This window comes from Callithrix jacchus, chromosome 12, assembly GCF_049354715.1.
Source record: "Callithrix jacchus isolate 240 chromosome 12, calJac240_pri, whole genome shotgun sequence".
NCBI classification, from domain to species: Eukaryota; Metazoa; Chordata; class Mammalia; order Primates; family Cebidae; genus Callithrix; species Callithrix jacchus.
This window is the reverse complement of record NC_133513.1, coordinates 43,848,694-43,870,086: the sequence shown is the minus strand read 5'-3', so window position 1 is coordinate 43,870,086 and position 21,393 is coordinate 43,848,694. Positions and strand designations below refer to the sequence as shown.

General features: G+C 48.4%; 1 protein-coding gene across 6 annotated transcripts in view; it reads right to left on the bottom strand.

Moving 5' to 3' along the window:
- GRID1 (glutamate ionotropic receptor delta type subunit 1) overlaps window positions 1–21,393 on the bottom strand; it is an 806,979-nt gene that overhangs the window by 627,817 nt on the left and 157,769 nt on the right. For 5 of the 6 annotated variants that reach the window (XM_078345425.1, XM_035267800.3, XM_035267801.3 and 2 more), the window contains one exon: window positions 11,511–11,795. The exons of the other annotated variant lie outside the window; for it this stretch is intronic. In XM_078345425.1, the coding sequence (XP_078201551.1) occupies window positions 11,511–11,795 (285 nt within the window). The remainder of the gene's footprint in view (window positions 1–11,510; window positions 11,796–21,393) is intronic. 6 annotated transcript variants of the gene reach the window in all.

Genomic DNA, 21,393 nt, shown 5'->3' with positions numbered 1-21,393 from the left:
CTGCCAATGCTCATGAAGCCCTCCCCAGGCTCTGCTGTGGCTCTGTGGCTAGCACCGTACAGCCCCCATCACACCCCTTGTCCCATCTATAGCAGTTGCTGACAGGGCAGGGACCATGCCTACCTTGCTCTCCTCCCAAGCCCCACCCAGCACCTGCGACTGCAAAGGCCTTCAATGGACATTTGTCCAGTGGAACTGAACTGAATGGACACACAAAGCCTCACTGTGGACAGCAAGAAGCACTGAAACACACAACCCTTGCTGTGACCCACTTCAAGGCCAGCCCAGAGTAAGCTTAGGCAGGAGCAAGTCCTATCCCTACCCTCTTCCAGGACTGGTAAGTTTCAGCTTGGGATCAGCTGAGCCATGAGAAGGCCACACCCCACAGTCAGCAACTGCTTAACTGAGAAACAGCCAAGCAAAACCCACTTCTGCATTTGCTGTAAAGGTTGAGCCAGAATTGCCAACCATTCTGTCCTTCAGGGTCTCCTGCAGAGATCAGGTCCCTTGGGGAGGATTCTTTGCAGTGCTGAAGGGGGCCTCATCCCTCTATTTCCTCCCAGCCAGGGACTCATGGGCCCTGTAACCTGTGGGCATCAGAAGAGCATGAGCACAGCCATCCTTGCACATCGTGGTTTTCTAATGCTCCTTTCTTAACCTCAGTGTCTCTCTAAGTACCATTAGAAGCCTCTGCAAATTCTCTCTGGATGTGTGCAGGAAATAAACAAATAAGCAAACAGGCAGACAATGCAACCTAAAACAATCAAACCAAAAATCAGAGGCAGCGTGCCAGGCTCATGTACAGCCTCCTACCCTGGCTAGGGGTTGGCAGCAAGCAAGCCCCCACGTCCACCATGCCATCGGGTGGGTAAGAGGATAACTTCCAGGAAGGAACTAGGTACATGAAGAGCTGACATAAGACATAATGCTATCCACATGGCTGTGTCGGGGCATGGCCCTCACCTTTTGGTTCTAAGTGGCCTTGTCACCACTCCCAGAGCCTTCTGCAGGAAACACAGAGCAGGCAGCTGCCACCTGGATCAAAACCACCAGGCTTCCTGCAGTGCGGAACTAGCCACACAAGGTACAGGCGGTTTCATCCTTTTAACATTCCAGAGCAATGCAACCAGAGAGCGCAGGCTTCCGTTTTTGAGCGTCCTTACCAGACAGGAGAAAGTTCACACAGAGGACAAGCCTTGGCATCACAGCACATGCCTCACATCAGAAGAGGAAAAACCTGCAACAGACACAGCAACCTGGCCTCTGAGACCACTAGCGCAGGATCCTTTCCATGGACCCCTTCATCCTTTCCCATAAGCTGCTGACCCTCCAAACACCTCCTCCCTCTCAAATATGCCATGCCATTCCCACCCTGGCATTTTAGTCACAGGTTTCCTCCACCTGCAGAAGCCCTCTTGTTCCCAGCTGCAATTCACAACTCACTGTCTCCCAAGACAGAGTTGAGGCCCCAGGCTTCAAGGCTCCCAGCACAGTTTCTTCAGCACTTAGCTCAATCACAAATCACAGGTCTTGTACCCAGCATTGGGTACCGCGGAGGAGTACTGGGTAGTGCGGAGGAGGAGAAAAAGAAAAAACAAGACGTGGTCTGGACCTCGGGTACAATCACTCTCCAATCTATCACTTCATTTCATTTCAGCCTCACAGAAACCCTCTACAGTCGGCGTTTTTATTATCCCCACTACCAAAGTGGGAAAACAAAGGATCAGAAAGAGTTGTCAGTGTGCCCAGAAGCACGTTAGAAAAAGATGAAGTCGGGGGAGAACTGAGTCTTCCAATACAAGCCAGGCTCACCCACCAGACCTCGGCAGCACCATTCCCATCTCATTGTGATTCATAAGTGTTTTGCAGTCATTCCTGCCTTGAAGCTACGAGAAGAACCTTCTCAGTAAGTGGGTACATCTAAACTACCATCCAGTCCTGACCTCTGGCATACACAGGCACAGTTACACACTTGACAAGGAGGAAGGTATAGACAGAAACACAGCAGGCTGAACAAGCCAGTTCTCTGCTGAAAGTGGAAAAGGGAAGGGCTTTGCCTTTGCACATCCTCGGATTCCACAGGAAAAGTATATTACTGCTGTAATTGGAAAACTCAAGGAAAGAAATGAATGCTCCTGGGCCAACAAATGGGCAATGAAATATTCCCAAAATATCAATTACTTCATTCATTCTTCAAATGTTTAATGAGCACCTATTAAACTGTAGGTGCTGTTCTAAATGCTGTAGATCCAGTATCATTCATCTAACCAAACAAAACTGCCTGTCTGCATGAAACTCACATTCTAGTTGGGAAAAGACAGACATCAAAAACTGAGGAAATAGGAATGAATTCAATGGGAAAAATAAGGCAAAAAAGGGGGAAAGGGGTGCGAAGAGAAAATAGAGTTCTATTTTTAAATGAATTGGAAAGGGAAGTCCCCACAGGACAGATGGAATTGAAGCAGAGCCCCAAAGGTGGGGAAGCAGCTTGCAGATGTCTGCACGTGCAGGAAGAATGTCCCAGGCGGAGGAAACAGCCAGCCCAAAGCCTCTGCAGCAGGCTGTGCTGGGCACACTCACAGAGCAGCAAGGAGCCGGAGGGGAGCGGACAGGGAGTGGGAGGAGGGGAGGTCCCATCTGGACCAGTAGTCTTTCTAGCAGTCTGCAGTCATATCTCACATTCTAGTACCCTTCCTAGAATTCTGGTGTTTAACAGCACAACATCTCCCTTGTTCCCTCTCATGTGTGGGGTGAAGGAGGCCCAGGGAGGCTGGGTCTGGCAGGACAGGATGTCAACAGGAGCCCGCATCGGTCCTGCAAGGACACAAGTATGTTGAGAAGAGGAAACGAGGGAAGATCTGGCCAAGTTCTTGCTCCCGCAACTCTGGCAGGACCTAGCTGCGTGCTGGGGCATGTGTGGGAGATGGCACAGCCTCACTTTCCAGTCCTTTATCCACGCCTGCATCAGGCATCTCCTCATGTCTCCAGATGCACTCTGGAATCTGACGGAGGGGTGAGAGAACTTCAGAGTTAATAAACCTTAATCTTCTAGCACGCGCTACAATTAAGGTGCCCCAATGTACAGTTACTTTGCAATTAGATCGAAGAACAAACCCCAAAACACTCATCTGGATAAAGTTATTGTCAAACTTCTTCCGTGGGTTTCCTAGCAATTAAACCCACTTACTCATTTCGTTTGGAAAAAGTATGCATTACTTCAATTTAAACTAATGCCATAATTATCCAATGTGTGTTATTAATGAGATCGGCCATGGCAGCACAGTCATCTGGCCTGCTTTTTCAGGAGTTGCAAAAGAGGCAACAGCAAGGAGCATTGATTAAGATAACATTTTCCCTAATAATTCCCTTTCTTCCAGGGAATTTTTCTTCAGGAAGACTCTGAGGGTGAGAGCCCAATAGATATTTGCTAAGAAAACCAGTTAAGCTGTCCAGCTTAGAGCACATAATGGCTCATCAGAGCCACCTGTGACTGTGCAGGGAGACCCTGGGGAACTTTGGGCAGCTCAGCTGCTCCATAGGGCAAGGCATGTACCCTGCAGGTGAGAAAGCTGACGCCCAAGCTCTCTCTGTTTCCCCAAGCACCAAGAACACAACCAAAACACAGCTGTGTTCTGAGCTGCAGAATAAGCCAGGACTGGGATTCCCCAGGCCTCCCGTGGGAGGACAAGGAAGAATGGTCAGCAATGGAACCACCACTGGGTACAGCTTCCAAGTAGTAAGTCTTACTGAGCAGTTAGCACTCGCCAGGTACTAAGTTAAGCCCTGACGTCTATTGACTCATTTAATCCACACATTGACCCCATCAGGCAGGAATGAGGATTGTATCCCAATTTTACAAATGAGAAAACTGGTACACAGAGAGGTTGAATAATTTGTCCAATGTCACACAGCTATGGTGGCAGAGCTGGGATTCAACAAGAAGACTGCTCGGGAGCCCATGTCTCTAACTATTAAACACAAGGGTTAGCCTGAGCCTGACTGGAGGAACAGACAGACAAATCTCCTGCACACAGGTTCTAGCAACATTGCCTAGTGTGCACACCCTCTTCTGTGAGGGAAGAATGCTGGTTCCTGCCACTCCTAGTCCCCACACATGCTTTGTTGTGATCATATAGACCACTTACCGTGTGCCAGGCACTCTACTGGCTGCTTTGCCCTTACGGCTCAGAAATTACCCTATAGATAAGGAAGCTGAAGCTCAGAGAAAATCACATTGCCCAGGAAGCAGGAGGCAGAGAAGGGTGGCGATCCATGCTTACTTTTTTTATCTACACTTTTATTTTTTGCCCCTGATACAAAACGAAAAATGTACAAGAAGTTATGCAGTTAAAAATTCATCTCCCATCCCTGTCCGAGCCACTGGGTTTCCCTCCCTTAAGTAGCATTTCGTTGTAGTGACTGTGTGTGCCCACTCAGGTACACACACACAGAAGCTCACTTGTACACAAAGCAATACCCATGTCACCATTCTAACTTCTCTACTGCCAGCTAACAGCACCATGTTTTGGAATGACTGCCATTCAATACATAGGGAACTCGAGTTTCCATTAAATGTACATATCATAATATATTTAACCAATTTGTTGAAGATAGACATTTGGGTTGTTGCTAATTTCTGATGTCACCCACGATGCCACAATAAATCTCTGTACATTAATCTCCCACAGTGTTTACTCTCCGCAGCTTTGCCAAGAGACTGTGAACAGAGCTGTGGACCCTTTGAGAACCACAGCTGTGGATGCTTTGGGAACCAGACCTGGCCAGCCCCCGACTCACTAGCCACATGACCTAGAGCAAATCCCTTTAATTCTCTGAGTACAGAACCCATCATGTGGGGTTGCCGTTGGGATGATGTGAGCAAGGGCAGATCATGCTCTCTCAGGGTGCCGAGCACAAAGCAAGGGCTAAAGAGACCGCAGCTGTTACCTGCTGGCATGACGCCTGGGTCATCTAGGAAATTCAGGCCCTGCCTCTGGCTTAGACTCTGGAGCTATGGTTTGTCCTAAGTCAGATCATCATTCCTGAGCATGTGTTAGTTTCTGCCCTTTTCTGCCCTATTGTTTGCAGCCAGTGACTTCAGATAGGAGGCAGTGAAAGGACCACAGCCTTCTAGAAATGACCCCATCACCTTTGTCTGTCTTCAGATCTCTGGACTGGGTGTAAAGAGCAGGACCACAGAGTGCCACCCGGGTAGCAAGGTATGGCTCCCAGGGATTTCTGGGGATTCTGATCATCTAAAGCCTGCTCCAACTGTCTCCCGGTCTCATCCCTAGCCAATTCCCATATTCCAGCCACATGATATTTCCTCCTCTCCACTGCCCCCAGCCCTTTCCTCTGGGAAGAGGGAAGCAAGCTCTCCCCTCTGCTTAGAACACTCTTCCTACACCTCCAGCCCCCAGTGCCCTTTGCTTGCCTAACAAAAAATAAAAGCTACTCCTATTTAAGCACCTGCTTAAATGTCACCTCTTCCAGGAAGCTCTTCCTAACGACCCTGCCATAGGCTGCACTGAATTTGCATGAGCCTTCTCCAGTTGCCACCAAGAACAAGACTGACCCAAAGGATGGCAAAGTGGAACAGTGTCAGGGTAGAAGGCATGTCAGCCCACAGCTGCCAAGTGAGGTAGGCTCACAGCTGGGGGCAGGGGTGGGAGGCACGGCTTGAGCCAGGCCCTAGCTGTGGATACCTAGCCAGATGGACAATATCTGCTCTCCATATAGAAAGGGAGGTTTTGGCAGGAAAATTCCTTTCTGACATTCAGGTAGAAAAGGACTTCTTAACTAAGACAAGCAAGAGAGCTAGCCATAAATAAAGTTGAATACATTTGACAATAATACAATGAAGAATTTCTGTTCACTAAGACAAACAATTAACTTAAAGAAGATATAACCACACTTAAAAAGAAAAGGCTCAATTTTAAAAACAGACAAATAAATATGAACTACAAACAGGTGTTTCATAGAAGCAAAAATAAAAATAGCCCATAAAGATATGAAAAGATGCCCAACCTCATCTATCATAGAGAAAATCTAAATTAAAATCAAAATAAGATTACATTTTGCACTAGAAACCTAAAAGTAACAACAAGACAAGTGTTGGTGAGGTTGGGGGACTTGGAGGACTCTCACATATTACAGTTGATAGTGTGAATAGATAGAAATGCTTTGGAAGGCAGTTTGATCTAACCTAATAAAGTGAAACATGCACTGATCCAAGAGTCCAGCAATTCTGCTCCTCAGAATAGACCTGGGAAGGTCTTGCACACAAAAAAGACAAATATGAGAATGTTCCTACCAGTACTGTTGGTCATAACAAAATCCTGGGAACAACCCAAATGCCATGGACAGTAAGGTGGATAAGTAAATCAGGGCATACAATACAGCCGTAAAAATGATTAATACACCCACCTGCATCAGACAGATGAATCTCAAAAACCTAATGCTGAGTGGGAAAAAAAATTGCAGAAGTGTTATTCCACATATATGAGTCACAAACCAACCGACTAAATATTGTATATTTTAGGCCCCATACTTGTATGATAAAACTATCAAGGAATGGAGCTGGAAGCTACTATTCTGAGCCAACTAACACAGGAAGGGAAAACCAAATCCTGCATGTTCTGGCTTATAAGCGGGAGCTAAATGATGACAACCCATGGGCACACAGAGGGGAACAACACACACTGGGGCCTATGGGAGGGTGAAGAGAGGAGGATGGGAGGAGGGAGAGAATCAAGAAAAACAACTCATGGGTACTAGGCTTACTATCTTGGTGATGAAATAACCTATACAACAAGCTCCCACAACACAAGTTTACCTATGTAACAAACTTGCTCTTGGACCCCTAAGCCTAAAATAAAAGTTTTTTTAAAAAGACATTGGCTTAGGATCCTCTAAAACAGTGAAATGCATGTACAGTGTTTTAAAAATATGAGGCATAAATTTAAAATTTCCATGCTTAGATACAACTTGGCAAAACTTCAGGCAAATAAAAAGAAAAAAAAAACTATCAAGGAAAGTGAGGGACTTGTTATCACACAATCAGGAGAGTGGTTAATTCCCTCCGTAGGGGAGACATGGGCAGGGTGAAGCCTACAAGGGCTCCTTGATATTTTTTAAACTGATTGTGGCTTCATGAGTGTTCATGCTCTTAGTCTTTTAATTGAACATATACATTGTAACCACATGTAGCTTTCAATTAAAAAATTAATTTTTAAACTAGCACAAATAGATAATGGTCACTCATACAGAGCCCTGATGTTGTGTTTCTGTGGAATCCCAGCTCCCAATACATCCCAGGCCTGTGAGCTATCCCAGTGTCCAGGAAGGGACTGCCATGCCCTGGAGATGCCCCTGGGCTCTGACTTCCAATGCCAGTCCATGCAGCATTAGCCAGGTTATTTCACCCATCTGTGTCTTCATCGAAAATGAGTGCCTAGGAAAATACCTGGTATGTGGTAGGGATTCTGTGAATATTTGTTGAATGAATGAGTCAATGATATCTAAGAGCTCATCATAATTACAACCTTCATCTAAATGTATTCACTAGAGGGAAATTGTGGATATAGCTACTAGCACCCGCCACACACCCCCTGCCAATGAATACACACGTGAGTATCCCAGCATTTGAGGTGGCAACTCAGAAAGTTCTCCATTCTTTTTGATCCAAACTTTTGGTATTTTAATGTTGCAAATTTTCTCTCTCAAATGTCATCTTCTCTTTTATTTTTCCTTTCACTGTCATAACAAGCACACAAGTATTTTCAGTGGAATTTGACCAAATGGCACAGCTTACATTTTGTAAACCATATACATATCAACTCCTCTGTCACTCTTCTGCCAAATTCTGTCTTGGAGCTCATGGCTTTTCCTCCTCTGATTTCCAACTCCTATCCAAATGCCCAGTCCTTAGGCTCTACCTGGAGCAGGACATTTCTGAGTTTAATGGGAGGCTGATAGGCAGATGAGAAAGAATCAGGCCTCACTCCAAAAAGGAGGGAGCCTATGTATGGGAGTCACTAAAGTGACTGCACCAGCCTAGAGCATGCCATGTCCCTTCCAAACCACCTCCCTCTTTCTTGGCATCGACTCTGTCTGGCTGGGAACAGGAGCAGGAAGCTAAAGCCTAGTAAGACCAAATTACAGAAATAGGATGATGCCTTGGCTAAATGCATGGGTACTGAAGTTAAAAAGAACATTTCTGAGCCTCATTTTCCTCATCTGTAAAATGCAGCAATAATCCTGCCTCGGAGGGCTGTTGGATGGTTAGAATGAAGTAAAATACATAAAGGTACTTTGAGATCAGCATTGAAAAAAGTTGCTGTATTCCCAAACCACTTTTGTTTGACTTTGGAAAGAATAGAACAGTCTTTACACTTAATTTGCTTTTTAATTGGGCTCATCTGAAGCTAGTGCTGCAGTGAGTCGGTGAGAGGCAGGGGACCTGAGGCATTCAGAAACACCATTTGTCTTGGCTGTATTGGCAATATGTATCCACCCACAAGTGACACGAGGACAGGCCACACCCAGCCATGCTGAGGGAGCAGCCACACTCACACTCCAAGGGCTGGATGTGCTTCATCAAACAGCAGATAGGCTGAGATGCCCTGGCTCACCCAACACAGGCATGTTGGAAATGGGCAGGGGCTGGGCTGGGCATGAGGGGAAAGCCAGGACAAGCACTGGGCACTGGGTTAAAATTTTACAGAAAATGTGTAGGGGCAGAAACCAAGCCTCAATGCTTGTCATACCAGGGCAGGCAAAGGCAGGAGGTCCTGCACAGAATCCAATAAAAGAGTTCTCTGGCCTCCAGCAAGCCGAGAGTCAGAAGGGCTAGCACCCTGGACAGCACCATGGTCACACAGGCTCCGATGCTGTCTTCTGACAGAGAACCCCAGCTCAGGAGTGCTCCATTCACCTCCACGCTCTGGGTCTGAACCAGCAAACATGGCAGGTCTCTGCCAATCCCTCTCTTGCACGATAGAGGCCTCACAGACCAATCATGGTGATTTCTGCTGCTGAGCCCAGACACAGCCTCAGAATCCTTCCCAGCACTAGCTTCCAAGAAGCCTCAACCAACCACCTGCAATAGTCTGCTAGATGATAACTGCTGGTCACCCGGTGTCTTTATGGAATTACTGATAAGGAGCAGTCTGGTTGGAAACTAACTTCAACCCCACCAAAGGTAGCAAAGATGCCCATGTCAGAAAAGAGGAACACAGCTTTTGATGCCATTGGAGATTCTGAGTTGGGGACAGAAGAGGGGCAGGGGAGTGTGTCTGCAGAATAAAATCTCTATTTTCTAGCCTTCCCTGCCACTTCATACTCAGAGGTCAGTCTATCCAGTACCCTTGTCTTTCTCCCCACTCCTCCTTTGTCTTGTGTGAAAATGGCTTGAAAACTCTATGTCTCCATCAACAAATGTGTCAGGGAGCTACTCTGTGCCAGGCATCGCACGGGCAGCAGGGCCATGGTGGTGGGAAGCACACAGCCACTCTTCTGGAGCTCACTGCCTCACCAGGGAGTCCAGCGCTCATGGAGGACCAGCCCTCATGAGAGTCAGGACAAGCCAAGAGCAGGCTGAGGGCAGGATGAGCGTGTCTGCTAGAGAGTGTAACCAAGCTGCCAGCTCCATAAGACAGGTGGAGCTCAGGGACATCTTTCTTTGAAGACCTTGAGCAGAGTGAGGGTAAGAAGTGTAACAAGAAAACAGGACTTGGCCAAGTGCCACCAGGCCTTGTTTAGTCTGTAGGAGTCGCAGGAACCCAGACAGATTGGCAGGCTAGAGAGCGGATCACCTGCCCTTGCAGCAGCTGAGGCTCCCATTAAGGTCCTCTCCCAGGCTCTAGGGCAAAACTGTGTCTGCAGGCCCAAGTGGAAGCAAAGCAATGGTGCCCAGAGAAAGTGGGGTGGGCAGGGCCTGGGCACAATGGACCACAGCACCCCCATCCCTGGAAGCGTGCACACCTCTCCACAGGGCCCAGCCTCATAGCAGGCTGGACTTTGGGGTTGAGCCACCAGCCCCAAGGGTTCTCAAGGGAAGGCCTGGCCCCTGCAAGATCGGGCACCTCGGGGCAGTTACAACATCTCCAACTCCTCCCAAAAAGCCAGGGACTGAGCAAGAGTGGGAAGGTGGGAGGGAGAGGCCAGGTCCTGGACAGAGTCCAAGTCAGGTCCCATCCTTGTCCCCATCCACCTCATCTTTATTTCAGCACAGTGACTGTTTGCTCTTTCAATTCTTCCTGGAAGACTCCAAATCGCATATTTGCTCAAGAGCTAAGGGCAACATTCCAGTCTTAGAGAAGAGTATTTAGACAAATGCAAACATATGCTGATTTCTTTTCTTAGTTACATTCTTGGCAAAGAAATTATATCACCAAGAGGCAAAATGGGACTTTTCAAGGTCCACCCATTTCATCCTGGCACCGGCTGTGGGGCTGCCAACCCTCTTCAGTCCCCCACACCCTCTAACACATTATGGGGGTGGCTGTGGCTATAAAGGGGTAGCACAGGGATCCTTGTGAGGGAACTGCTCTGTATCCTGACTGGTGGTCACAGGAATCTACACATGTGATTTTAAAAATGCACAGCAGTAAATCCACACCTGCAAGAACATATACACTACTGAAATATGAACAAGGCCTACAGGCTGTATCAAATTCTGGTTGCAATAGTGTACTATAGCTATGCAGGATGGTACTATGGGGGAACCTAGGTGAAGGGCACACTGGATATCTCCGATTGCTCTTTATAATTGCATGTAAATCTAAATAATTTCATAATTTTAAAAAGCATTGTTTATACACTTAACATGGAAACCATTCTATCTCAGGACTAGGAGTAGTCTGTTTTTACAGAGCAGCCATAAGAAAACCTGAAGCCATTTCTCCAAAGCCCATTTTGTGGTTTCCTAACAAGCAAATTATGATGTGTTTTCATATGAGAGGTCTTTGAAGAAGCCATGCCCAGCCCTACCCAGTGTCCCCAACCCAGCGACCCCAGCCTGGTACTATGACACTTGGGGCATTCATCCCCCTGACCTTTGCCCCAGCCTGGGACCCTGAAACTGAAGGCAGACTGGGATAGATGGAGGCAAGGAGCCAGGAAGGCCCGGCAGCCATCCAGTGTGAAGGGCACTCTTTGGAGAGGAGACCTCCAGGAGGGCCCATGCTGGCCGGCCTCACCCCTGCTAGCACACAGGCTTTTGGATCCCTGCCAGCAGTTTATTAATATTTTATTGAAACCTCCAAGATGATTCAAACTTCAGCCATCATGATAAGGTGTTGTTGCTAGGCAACTTTAGTCCCTATCTATGGAGCTGTTGTTGCAGCTCTTCTCCCTCTTGTGAAGCTCAAGGTTTGACCCTATCACCTGGAGGCTCACTCAGCACAGATGACCCACCACCCGTCCACAGCCCTACCCTCTCGCAGGTCTCCCAGTTCCTGGCCATCCCTATCCCTGAGCAGCCCCAGCTCGCCCGCCTGACAACTCACCGTACTCGCTGTCGTAGAACATAACAAACTTCTGCCAGCGCAGCTCCGTCACCAGCCTGAGCATGACGTCGTTGAGGCGGACAGGTGGTCTCGAAGCCAGTGTGTAGGCCTCACCATCGGGGCTGGGGTTCAGGTGGCAGGCGGTGCGTGGCGACCCCCCGGGGTTGCGCTGGACAAAGAGGTGTGGGATGTGCATGGCATCTGTGAGGGACTGCAGGGCGTTGGCAGATGCACAGCCAGTGGACGTGACCAAAGCCAAAATCCCCTGGGTCATGAGGTCACAGGCTAGAAAGAGAGGGGAGAAAGAGGGAGGGGTGAGCATCAGGGCGATGCTGCACCAGCTTCAACCCGCAGGCCCCATGCCCAGCAGCTCGTGACCATGACTCGCAAGAGAGGCTGCCTGCCTCCAGGACCAAGAACCATCCCAGGCCAGGCCAGCAACTCTCATGAACACAGCCTCACTGACATCCTTGGTGAAAATGCCAGCTAGACATTCTTATACCCATTTAACACAAGAAAATGGTGGCCAAAAGGGGCAAAACCATTTGCCCTAAGCTACTCAAGGAAGGTTGGTAGAGCACACATCCATCCCAAATCTGCCTGACTCACCCAACCGAGCTGTGAAATTAGCCATCCTGTTTCCCGCCTAGGACTATGAGCCATTTCAGAGCCAAAAAGTCATGTGTTGATCTTTGTATCCCCATGCCTAGCCATGGGCAGATAATATACTGTGTGTTCTGTAACTGTTGACTGAACTGATTGGGACTGATGGGACTGAATAACTTCAGAAAGTCAGGGAGGCACTGACCCCAGAGGACCCACGATGTAGGGAAAAAAGAAAAAGAAAGAAAAGAAACCCTAGGTCTTCTGGCCAAGTCCACTTGATCCATATCATAAAAATACTGGGCCAAACCCCAGATGAAGCAATTGTTTCAGAAGAATTATTCAAAAGCCACTTGACAATAACAAAGAAAGATGCTCCCTCCACTCAGGCAGTTACCATCGGTGCGGAGGAGGAACATGTCAGAGACTCCAGCAGCCGCTTCTAGGGTGGCAGGCTCAGGCGCTCCTCTTTCCAAGTCCTCCTGTAACTGCAAGAGGTGCCCCCTGTAGCCACGTGCCTACACCTCTTTGAGACGTCAACCAATTAATAGAAAGATGCACCTCCCAACACCCCAACCCACTGCACCAGTTTTGAAGCAAACATTTCTTACTAATGGTTTATGTGATAGCAAGGATGTGGAGAAGCAGATGCCGTTTCAAAACACAGCCTGTGAATGGCAACAGGCCATCTGCCACACACAGCAGACTTTGAACAACTTTGACAATGCAGTTCTTTCGGTCGAAAGCCCTTGGGTTTATGTAATGCCTCAGATAAGGCTGGGAGAAGGGGAGAAGAACAGGAAAACTGACCCCACGGAGCAAGGCAGTGGGAGGCTGGAGAAAGTGTGGGAAGGGAAGGGTCCCCCGACACTCCAGTAACAAAGACCAGCAGTCCCCTATGCAAGGGCGCTTGCCTTGCACTAGCACAAGCACCAGCAGGAGCAGCAGCCAGACAAGAACCCAAATCCCATGGTTCTCTCCTCTTCAAGGCCAGCGGCAGGGGGTGGCTAAACACGAGATGATGAGGTCTCTCTTGGGAATCTCACAGTCCCCCTGATGCCCTGGCACCCTCCTACCCCAGCTCCAGTCAGGTAAGTTCTCTCCTAAACAGAAATCCGTTGTGTGTCCTGTTTAAAGCCCTGCTGTGCCCCCCTAAGAGCCTTAGGGATAAAGTTAAAGTCCACTCCTGAAAAGGTAGTCTTGCAAGCTCCATCCCTGCAGCCTCACACTCCTCACCATACCCTTGTCTGCTATATCTCAACCAACTGCCCACCCTGGACCCTCAAACTCACCTCTTCAATCTTGATGCTCACTCTTGCTTCAGGACTCAGACTCAGCATCGCCAGACTGGCCCATGATGCTTGTGGCATGATCCCCTTTACTGCCCTTCCCCTGTCATGGGCTACATGTTACCTGTGTTATTGGCTGGCTCTCCAACTTGACCCAGGCTCCAGGAAGACAGGAGTCATGCCTGCTCTGTTCACCATCCTTTCTCAGGCACATGCCAAGCCCAGCTCACAATAGGCAATAAAGACTCATGCAAGAATACTATGCAAGAGCTGGACGCGGTGGCTCACGCCTGTAATCCCAACACTTTGGAAGGCCGAGGCGGGTGGATCACGAGGTCAAGAGATCGAGACCATCCTGGTCAACATGGTGAAACCCCATCTCTACTAAAAATACAAAAAAATTAGCTGGGCATGGTGGCATGTGCCTGTAATCCCAGCTACTCAGGAGGCTGAGGCAGGAGAATTGCCTGAACCCAGGAGGCGGAGGTTGCGGTGAGCTGAGATCGCGCCATTGCACTCCAGCCTGGGTAACAAGAGCAAAACTCCATCTCAAAAAAAAAAAAGAATACTATGCAAGAATTTCCATGGCCCCGGTCAAAAATTCCTTTCTGGGCACCTGTCCAAACTGTAGGAACAGCATTCGATCCAAAACCATTCAGAGAGAAGACACTCTGTGTACTGTTGACATATTGCTAATGATCTAAAAGATGCAAATAGGTGAGTGATTATGAAAGTGCCCCATTTGCTGAAAGCATATACAGACTTTAAAATATTCATGAAGATACTACAATAACATGGGAAGGTGCCTGTCATAAAAAAGGTATGTGAAAGTAATACAAAATTGTATGTATTTTATGATATCAATTAAATAAAACATCAACATGCATGAAAGAAAAACGAGAAGGAAATATTGCAAAATGTTCAAAGTGACTGCAATTTAGAAGAGACCTGAAAGTGCTTTTCCTTCTTTTCTGTATTTTGCCAAAATTTTGTGACATAAACAGATAATTCCTTTTAAAAAGAAAAATAACCCTCCGATAATGGATAAGTAGGAAAATTACATAGGAGGAAGAACTATTGTGTGAGAATTGCCTCTGTGCCAAATTCTCTTGGTGTCCTTTGTACATGTGAATTCACAGTATTCTCAGGACATTTGTGTAGAGTAGGTATCACTGCATCCATTTTCCAGATAATGAGATGTGAGGCCACACAATGAACACTGCCACAGACATGGGAAAAATGCTTCTGAGAGGTGGCCACGTGAAAATACCGGGGCACAAAATTATACGCTAACTATGATTACAGCTAGGCAGAAAGCACGCCCATGAAAATGGCAAGAAAAAACATTAAAGGCTAAGGCGCTATGACAATGCATATTTTTTTCTTGTGCATGCTCTCTTTAATGCCAATACATTTATAATCTTAAACAGCAATTGTATAAAATAAACTGTATATCCCTGGGACATAAATTGTCCAAGAACTCCAACACTCTGTGGAATTGTCCTATCTCAAGACTCCCAGGGCTCCCATGGAAAGTCCTTGCAGCCATCAGTCACTTTTGGCTCTTGTTGCCCCAACTGCCCACCTCCCTTCTAGGTCATCATCTGTCCCCATATCATATATGTCAGGTTCTGAAGTTGCAGAACCTCTCTGAGCCTCCGTTTTCCCTCAGGGCACACATGCCACTGGCTCCTGCCCTCCTGGATGTCTCATACCTATACTTGGTATCCCTCCCCCTGCCCACATGCCAGCCCCTGCCCTAAGCACCGTCAGGGGGAAAAGCAGGATTACCAATGGTCCCATCTTTGAGAAGCTTAGGATCCACCAAGGAGACAGATTCTGCAACTCAACCAGAGGAAAGAGAGAGGAAGCTTCCTGGGACACAGATGAGGGTAGATTCATTTGCAGTTGGCACCAGGGCCTCAAAGGAAGAAAAGGACTTAGAACCCCTCAGGGTCTCCCTCAGGGAGACCAGCACAAGGCGGGTGCAGAGTGACAAGGACAGAGCCGGGCGGAACCCTCACCAGCTGCCACTTCAGCAGGGGTGGTGGGAGGAGCATTTGGATCTCACAGTCCACCCAACTTCCTGTTTTGGCCCCTCCAGTCAGCAGCCACACAGCCATGGGCATGTCCCTTTCTAAGCCTCCATTTTCTATTCAACAGGGATAAGAATCTCTACCCAGCAGAGCTATGAGAGCACTGACTTAGGATGTGGACAGCAAGTGCCAATGCCACGCAGTGCGCAAGATGCTGAACAGATGTCAGCCTCCTGCCCCTTCCTTGGACATCCCATCTCTCCATCAAAGTCACACCCAGGATCTTAAGTACTAGCAGTCACAGGCGAGAGCCATCTCACCCTCCCCATGGAGGGGGACACTGCGGCCCACCCCTCATGCAGCCACCTGCAGCGCTGTAAGCGCCAGGCCTCCGCAAACAGGGTAGATAATTAAGGCTGGAAGCCTCTCCCAGGCACTAATGGAGAGGCCCAATGTGAGTCAATTTCCAATCCACTGTGAATGGCCTGCTAATTGGGGCACTGTTGAAATGATGGTTATTTGGAGGCTTCTAACATAAAAATAATAAGATCAAAATACATCAGATCAAAGCCAAATCAGCTATTAGCTTAATAAAGGTTGTGTGTGATGGGACATTACACAATGCATGTCCTGGTTGTGGTGACAGTTGCTGAACCCCAGGACCAGGACTGGCCACCTGGCCTGAGTCCGGGGTCTGCCCTGGTCACACACTGGGACCATGGGTGCGGGCTGGACCTCTCTGGGCTACTCGTTGGCTTTCTCTTTATTTCTTCTCTTTCTTTCTTTCTTTCTTTCTTTCTTTTTCTTTCTTTCTTTCTTTCTTTCTTTTTAGGGGGGTCAAGTAAAGATGATGGCTCCCTCTTCACAGAGCTGCTTTGCATGTGTCGTGAAAGGTCTTTGTATGTGGACAGCCATTCGTGCTGCCTGGCACACAGTAGGAACTTGGAAGTCATCGCTGTCCAGGATGATGCTCAAAGGTGTTTGTACAGCTTTCTAGAGGATAACAGCTTTTGTCATAATTCTTTGCCTCCATATTATATGGTCATAAAGCTGATTACAACACAGGTTTGATGCATTGATAAGGGCTCCCTGAGAATGACTCATTCGTCAGCTGGGAAAGTAAGTAAAGACAAACTGCAACAAGCAGCTTTCAGCCCCTTTACCTGCACCCTGTGTCCCTGCAGAGCAGAGGGTCTCCACAAAGGAAAGGGGCTACTCAGAGCGCAGGGTGGGACCCAGCCGGCATTCCCAATACAACTCCACACTCCGTGATGACATTCCCACCTGCTCCCTTTGAGAAGATGTTTGCATCCCACCCACCCAGGCTTCTCCAGACAGCAAACTTTCAGGGGTGAGACATTTCAGGTGAGGTACTGGCCACTTTACAGGACAAACTCTCAGTAACTCTAACCCCAGGTGAGCTTTCTGATTTCCTCATTAAAAAAAAAAAAAATCAGAGCACAGAGAATGCTAATTGCTTGGCCAGGGCCACACAGCCAGAGAGCAAACAGCAAAGAGAACACCAGACCACCAGGCACCTCTATCTCTAATGCTGCAAAGAGAAAGTGACCAGAAGGGTACAGAACCCAGGATTACAGGATGACTCTACCCAACTGCCCCTGGATAGAAATCCCCAGGGCAGCTCCCAGCTCAGTGCAGGCCCCATTGAAGTAGTAGGCAGGCAGGAGCAAGGTCTATCTCCTCTGAAGGCAGATCCTTGACTCATCAAGTCTCTGGGTGCCTGCAGGTGGGCACTAGAGGTGAGAGAGGTGCCCCCAGACATTGAGGTCACTCTGGGCACCGTCACTGATCCATGCCAACTATTCTCCATCCCCATGGGGATTTCTGAAACATTCTCAAACCAAGGCTGCGGGAAGCAATACCCAAGAAGGCATGTATTAGAAGAGACCTGCAGTTCCTGGTGCCACCCCCTGGACATGACACTGGCCACTGCCAGCTCAGCCTTTCCCTCTGTCAGGTGCACTGGAGGCATCACTCCTCAGGCTCGCTTACCCTGGAAGAAGACCTGCCCATGCAGCCCCTGTTGCTCTGAGGTCCCAAGCCCCCTCAACCAGGAGCTCCTATATTAGCTGGCCTCTGGGTGCAATCTTAAAGAACAGCAGGACATTTCCAAATGGACAAGGCAAGAGAGGGCCTCCACCTAGGTAGAAGCAACCTAATGCCCTAACCTTAGAGGAACCTGGCAAGGTTCAGCTACTCTCCATGGGCAGCAGAAAGAAGAGCCAGGCTCTAGACAGACCCAGGCTCAGCCCTTCCTGCCCAGAAGGAATGGTCTGTCCCAAAGGGAGTCCAGCACCGCTGCCGGCCCCCAGGCTGCTCCACAAGCCACCTCGTTCCTCTAATAATCTTGACCTCCACGAGCCCCACCTGCCCCCAGCCACCCTCATTATCTGTACTCTTCCTTTCCTCCTTTAAACTGTAACCAGCTTTATTAATATTTGAATTCCAATGGCTAATGCTTTGAATTAAGGTAGCATTTATAAATACTTTAGAGCTGATGAATAATTGACCAAATTTAGTATTGTCATAACTCATCGTAAATTATTGATCTATGGAGAATAAATACATTTCATCTTTTATTAAGACATTTGAAAGGTAACCTAAATCATAAAATAGGGGGAAATGGGTGGGTGCCGTAAGAGGCCAATGCTAGAGCTGTGGCCCTGGAGTGAGCTGATGCCCCCCGCCCCTTCTCCAGAAGGCGCCCCCCTCCAGAGCACAGGACACACTTGAGAGGCATCCATCCTGTCCCACACACTGTGTGTTTCAGTGATTCTGGGCCCACCCTCCAACTTCCCAGAGACCTGCAGCAACCCCACCTCCTGCCTTGGAGCCTGCTTTCCTCCTCTCTGCTCACTCCATTGCAGACTCCTTTTCTTTCCGTATGTGGCTTGGCTGCTGAAATCCCAACTAGGAGTCAACTCAGGGTGGATCAACCCTCTTCTCTGCACTGCCAGCCACAGAGAGCACCATGCACCTGGCAACTTGGTGACCCCGGCCATGTGGCAGTCACTGACCTCAGCAGGGCTCCCCACGCTGACATCTCTCCACCACTTCTCTCCCCATTCTCCTTGAACCACCCAGGTTTATTCCCCAAGTTCAACAAATGGCTTACTTCCTTTTTCATAAATCAGAAGCCATCATCATAAGCTATCTCGCGTGACTTCCTGCTTCCAGATCTCCACACCTCCCTGTTTGTGCTGAAAACTGAAGAGAAAAGTTTCTCCTAAAGCTGGTCCCTGCTCCTGAGCTCGGGCTGCTCCCTCCTCTTGCCTTTTCCCACACCCAGATCCATCATCTATACCCTCTCTCTACAGAATCATCAACCTTCCTTGCATATTTTACCCACCCCACTGAACATTAAGCCCCAGCCCTGTTTGGGGTTCCATCATTAATGCTCATGCCCACAAGGCTCATTAATGCTGACCCCCAACCACCTATCTGCCTGAGGTCTCCACTTAATGAGTCCCTTGGCAGCTCAAACTTGATGCGTCAACACTGAGCTGCCTGGCATGTGAGTCTGTTCCTCCCGGTCTCCCAGTCTCAGTAAAGTGGTGCCCCATCCACCCTCTAGTTCCTAACCCTTCTCTCTCACTGACCCTCTACACCCAAGTCACCACCAGGACTGGATGCTTTATCTCCCAAATATATCTGGAGTCTGTCAACTTTCCTCCACTCCACTGCCATTGCCTTGGCCCAGAACACTATTACCACCCCAATGAACCCATGCACCTCCAACCTCCCCACCTGTCCCAGATGGACACACTGTCCATTCTATACACTAGTGGACTGGCCTTTATAAAGCACCAACCAGACAGCCCTGTCCTTGCTTAAAACCACATGAGCTTCCCACTGACCTTAAAACAAAATGCACACCCTAATGGGACCCACAGGCCTGGAGTACTCCATACCCTGTGCCCTGCATTCCAGGTAGCTGGCCTTTGTGCAGTAACTCAAGCGTCCTGAGCTCATGCTCCTGCCAGGATTCTTCCTACACTCTCTACGATGTCTAAAATGCTCCTCCTATGTGTGCTGGGTGGGTAACCATCACTCCCTCTAGAGAACCTTCCACAGTGCCCCCTTCATGGCACTCACCAGCATTTGTCAATGTGGACTGTTTTGTGTGGTCTCATTCTGCCCATTAGCAGAAGCACCTGCACCGCTTACCCACCCCCAGACCCCAGCACAGCACCCAGCACAGCACAGCAAGAAACTACATAATCTGTGGCTTGCGCCTGTAATCCTAGCACTTTGGAAGGACAAGGTGGGCAGATTGCCTGAGCTCAAGAGTTCCAGATCAGCCTGGGCAACATGGTGAAACCCTGTCTCTACTAAAAAAAAAAAAAAGTGTATATATATATATATATATATATATATACACACTTATATATATATGTATATAAGTTTCACCTCATGGGTGAAACACAGAATTTTCAAACTTGCCAAGGTCCCACAGTGCTCATATTCACCAAAAGGCAGAGCCATATCCCACAATTGGAGAAGGGAAGCCAGTTCCTTAAAGCCAACACTCTAAGGAGAGATTCACTGAGAGCTTGCAGAGGACCAAGGGGACAGGGGGAAGGAAAGAGGACTGGGTTTGAGGCCTGGCCAAGGCAGCAGCAGCTGTGCAAGTATCTTACCAGGAGCACCACCAGGATGGGAGACCCTGGCATCTCTGGCCTCAAGCTCAGCCTAGCCCAAGGAGGCACAGAGGAGCAGGACCAAATAGTCCTGAGGAATGATGGACTGTAGCCCAAGGCAGGTGGGCAGCTCATGCAGACAGCATGCACAAAGCAGACCAGGAGGGTGGGGAAGAGCTGGCAGTGCCATGGGATCTCTGGGGCCTCATTCCTCTAACAATTAATGAATCAAAACCAATTCCCTGCTCCTGCAGATTGGAAACACAGGGAACACTGGGTGGGATCATGCTTGCTTATTTATAGCTCTCCAGCTCCTCGTTAGTGACTTTTACTGATCTGCCAATGAAACACTGGGCTCCCCAGCCAGGATTCACACAGAAGCCTACACTGTGAAAGTTAAATCAGGACAGTGATGAGTCCTGGGCATGCCTGCACGAAGGAGCATCTTCGAGAACCTTGAAAGAAAGCAGTTGAGCACGGGGTCCTCCTACAGCACTCCAGGAACCCAAGGCCAGACAGCTCCTCCTGGGCTCCCCATCAGCCCCTGGCCAGCCCACTAGATGTCACCTCCTCACCCTGCCTGTGAATGTCTGAATCCCTCCCTTATCAGCCAACTGGTCTCCCTGCCTCCTAGGCCCTTCTTCTCCAACCCACTCTACAAACCAAAGTTCAGTGCCAAGCATGCCCTTGAAATACCAGCTATGCTCCCCACTGCAAGTGACCGAAGTCCAGTTTGTGAGACCCTCCACCACTCCCCAGATCCACACATCACAATGGCATCAGTCTACTTGCCAACCTTCACCTGCCCTGTGCTCTCTGCATGTAGAGATACCTATTCTAATCTCTATCTTTGCACATGCTCATTCCCTTTTCCTGAAATGTTCTTCCTTCCCTACTTTGCCTTTCAAACTTCCACTCATTCCCTGAAACCCACCTCAAATACCTCTTTCTCTTTGGCATGATTTGACTTTACCCTTGCTAGGCAAAGTTAACCATTCCTTTTCCTGAAAGTCCAGGAATGCTTTATCCTAGCACACTTCTGTTGCATATATATCATATTATCTCATGCTTAATCCCTAAGGTCACAGAAGAGGGTCTGAGGCCCGTGGCTTTGTGCATCTTCAGAGTCTGAGCCTGATGCAGAGATATTCAGAAGATACGGAATGATGGAATCAGCTGAGTGAAAGCACAGATACATCCATACTAGGAAAATTATTTGAAATATCAGTGTTTTAACAAAAAAGAAAGAAAGAAATATCAGTGTTTCAAGGTAAATGAGTAAGTCAGAGAATCA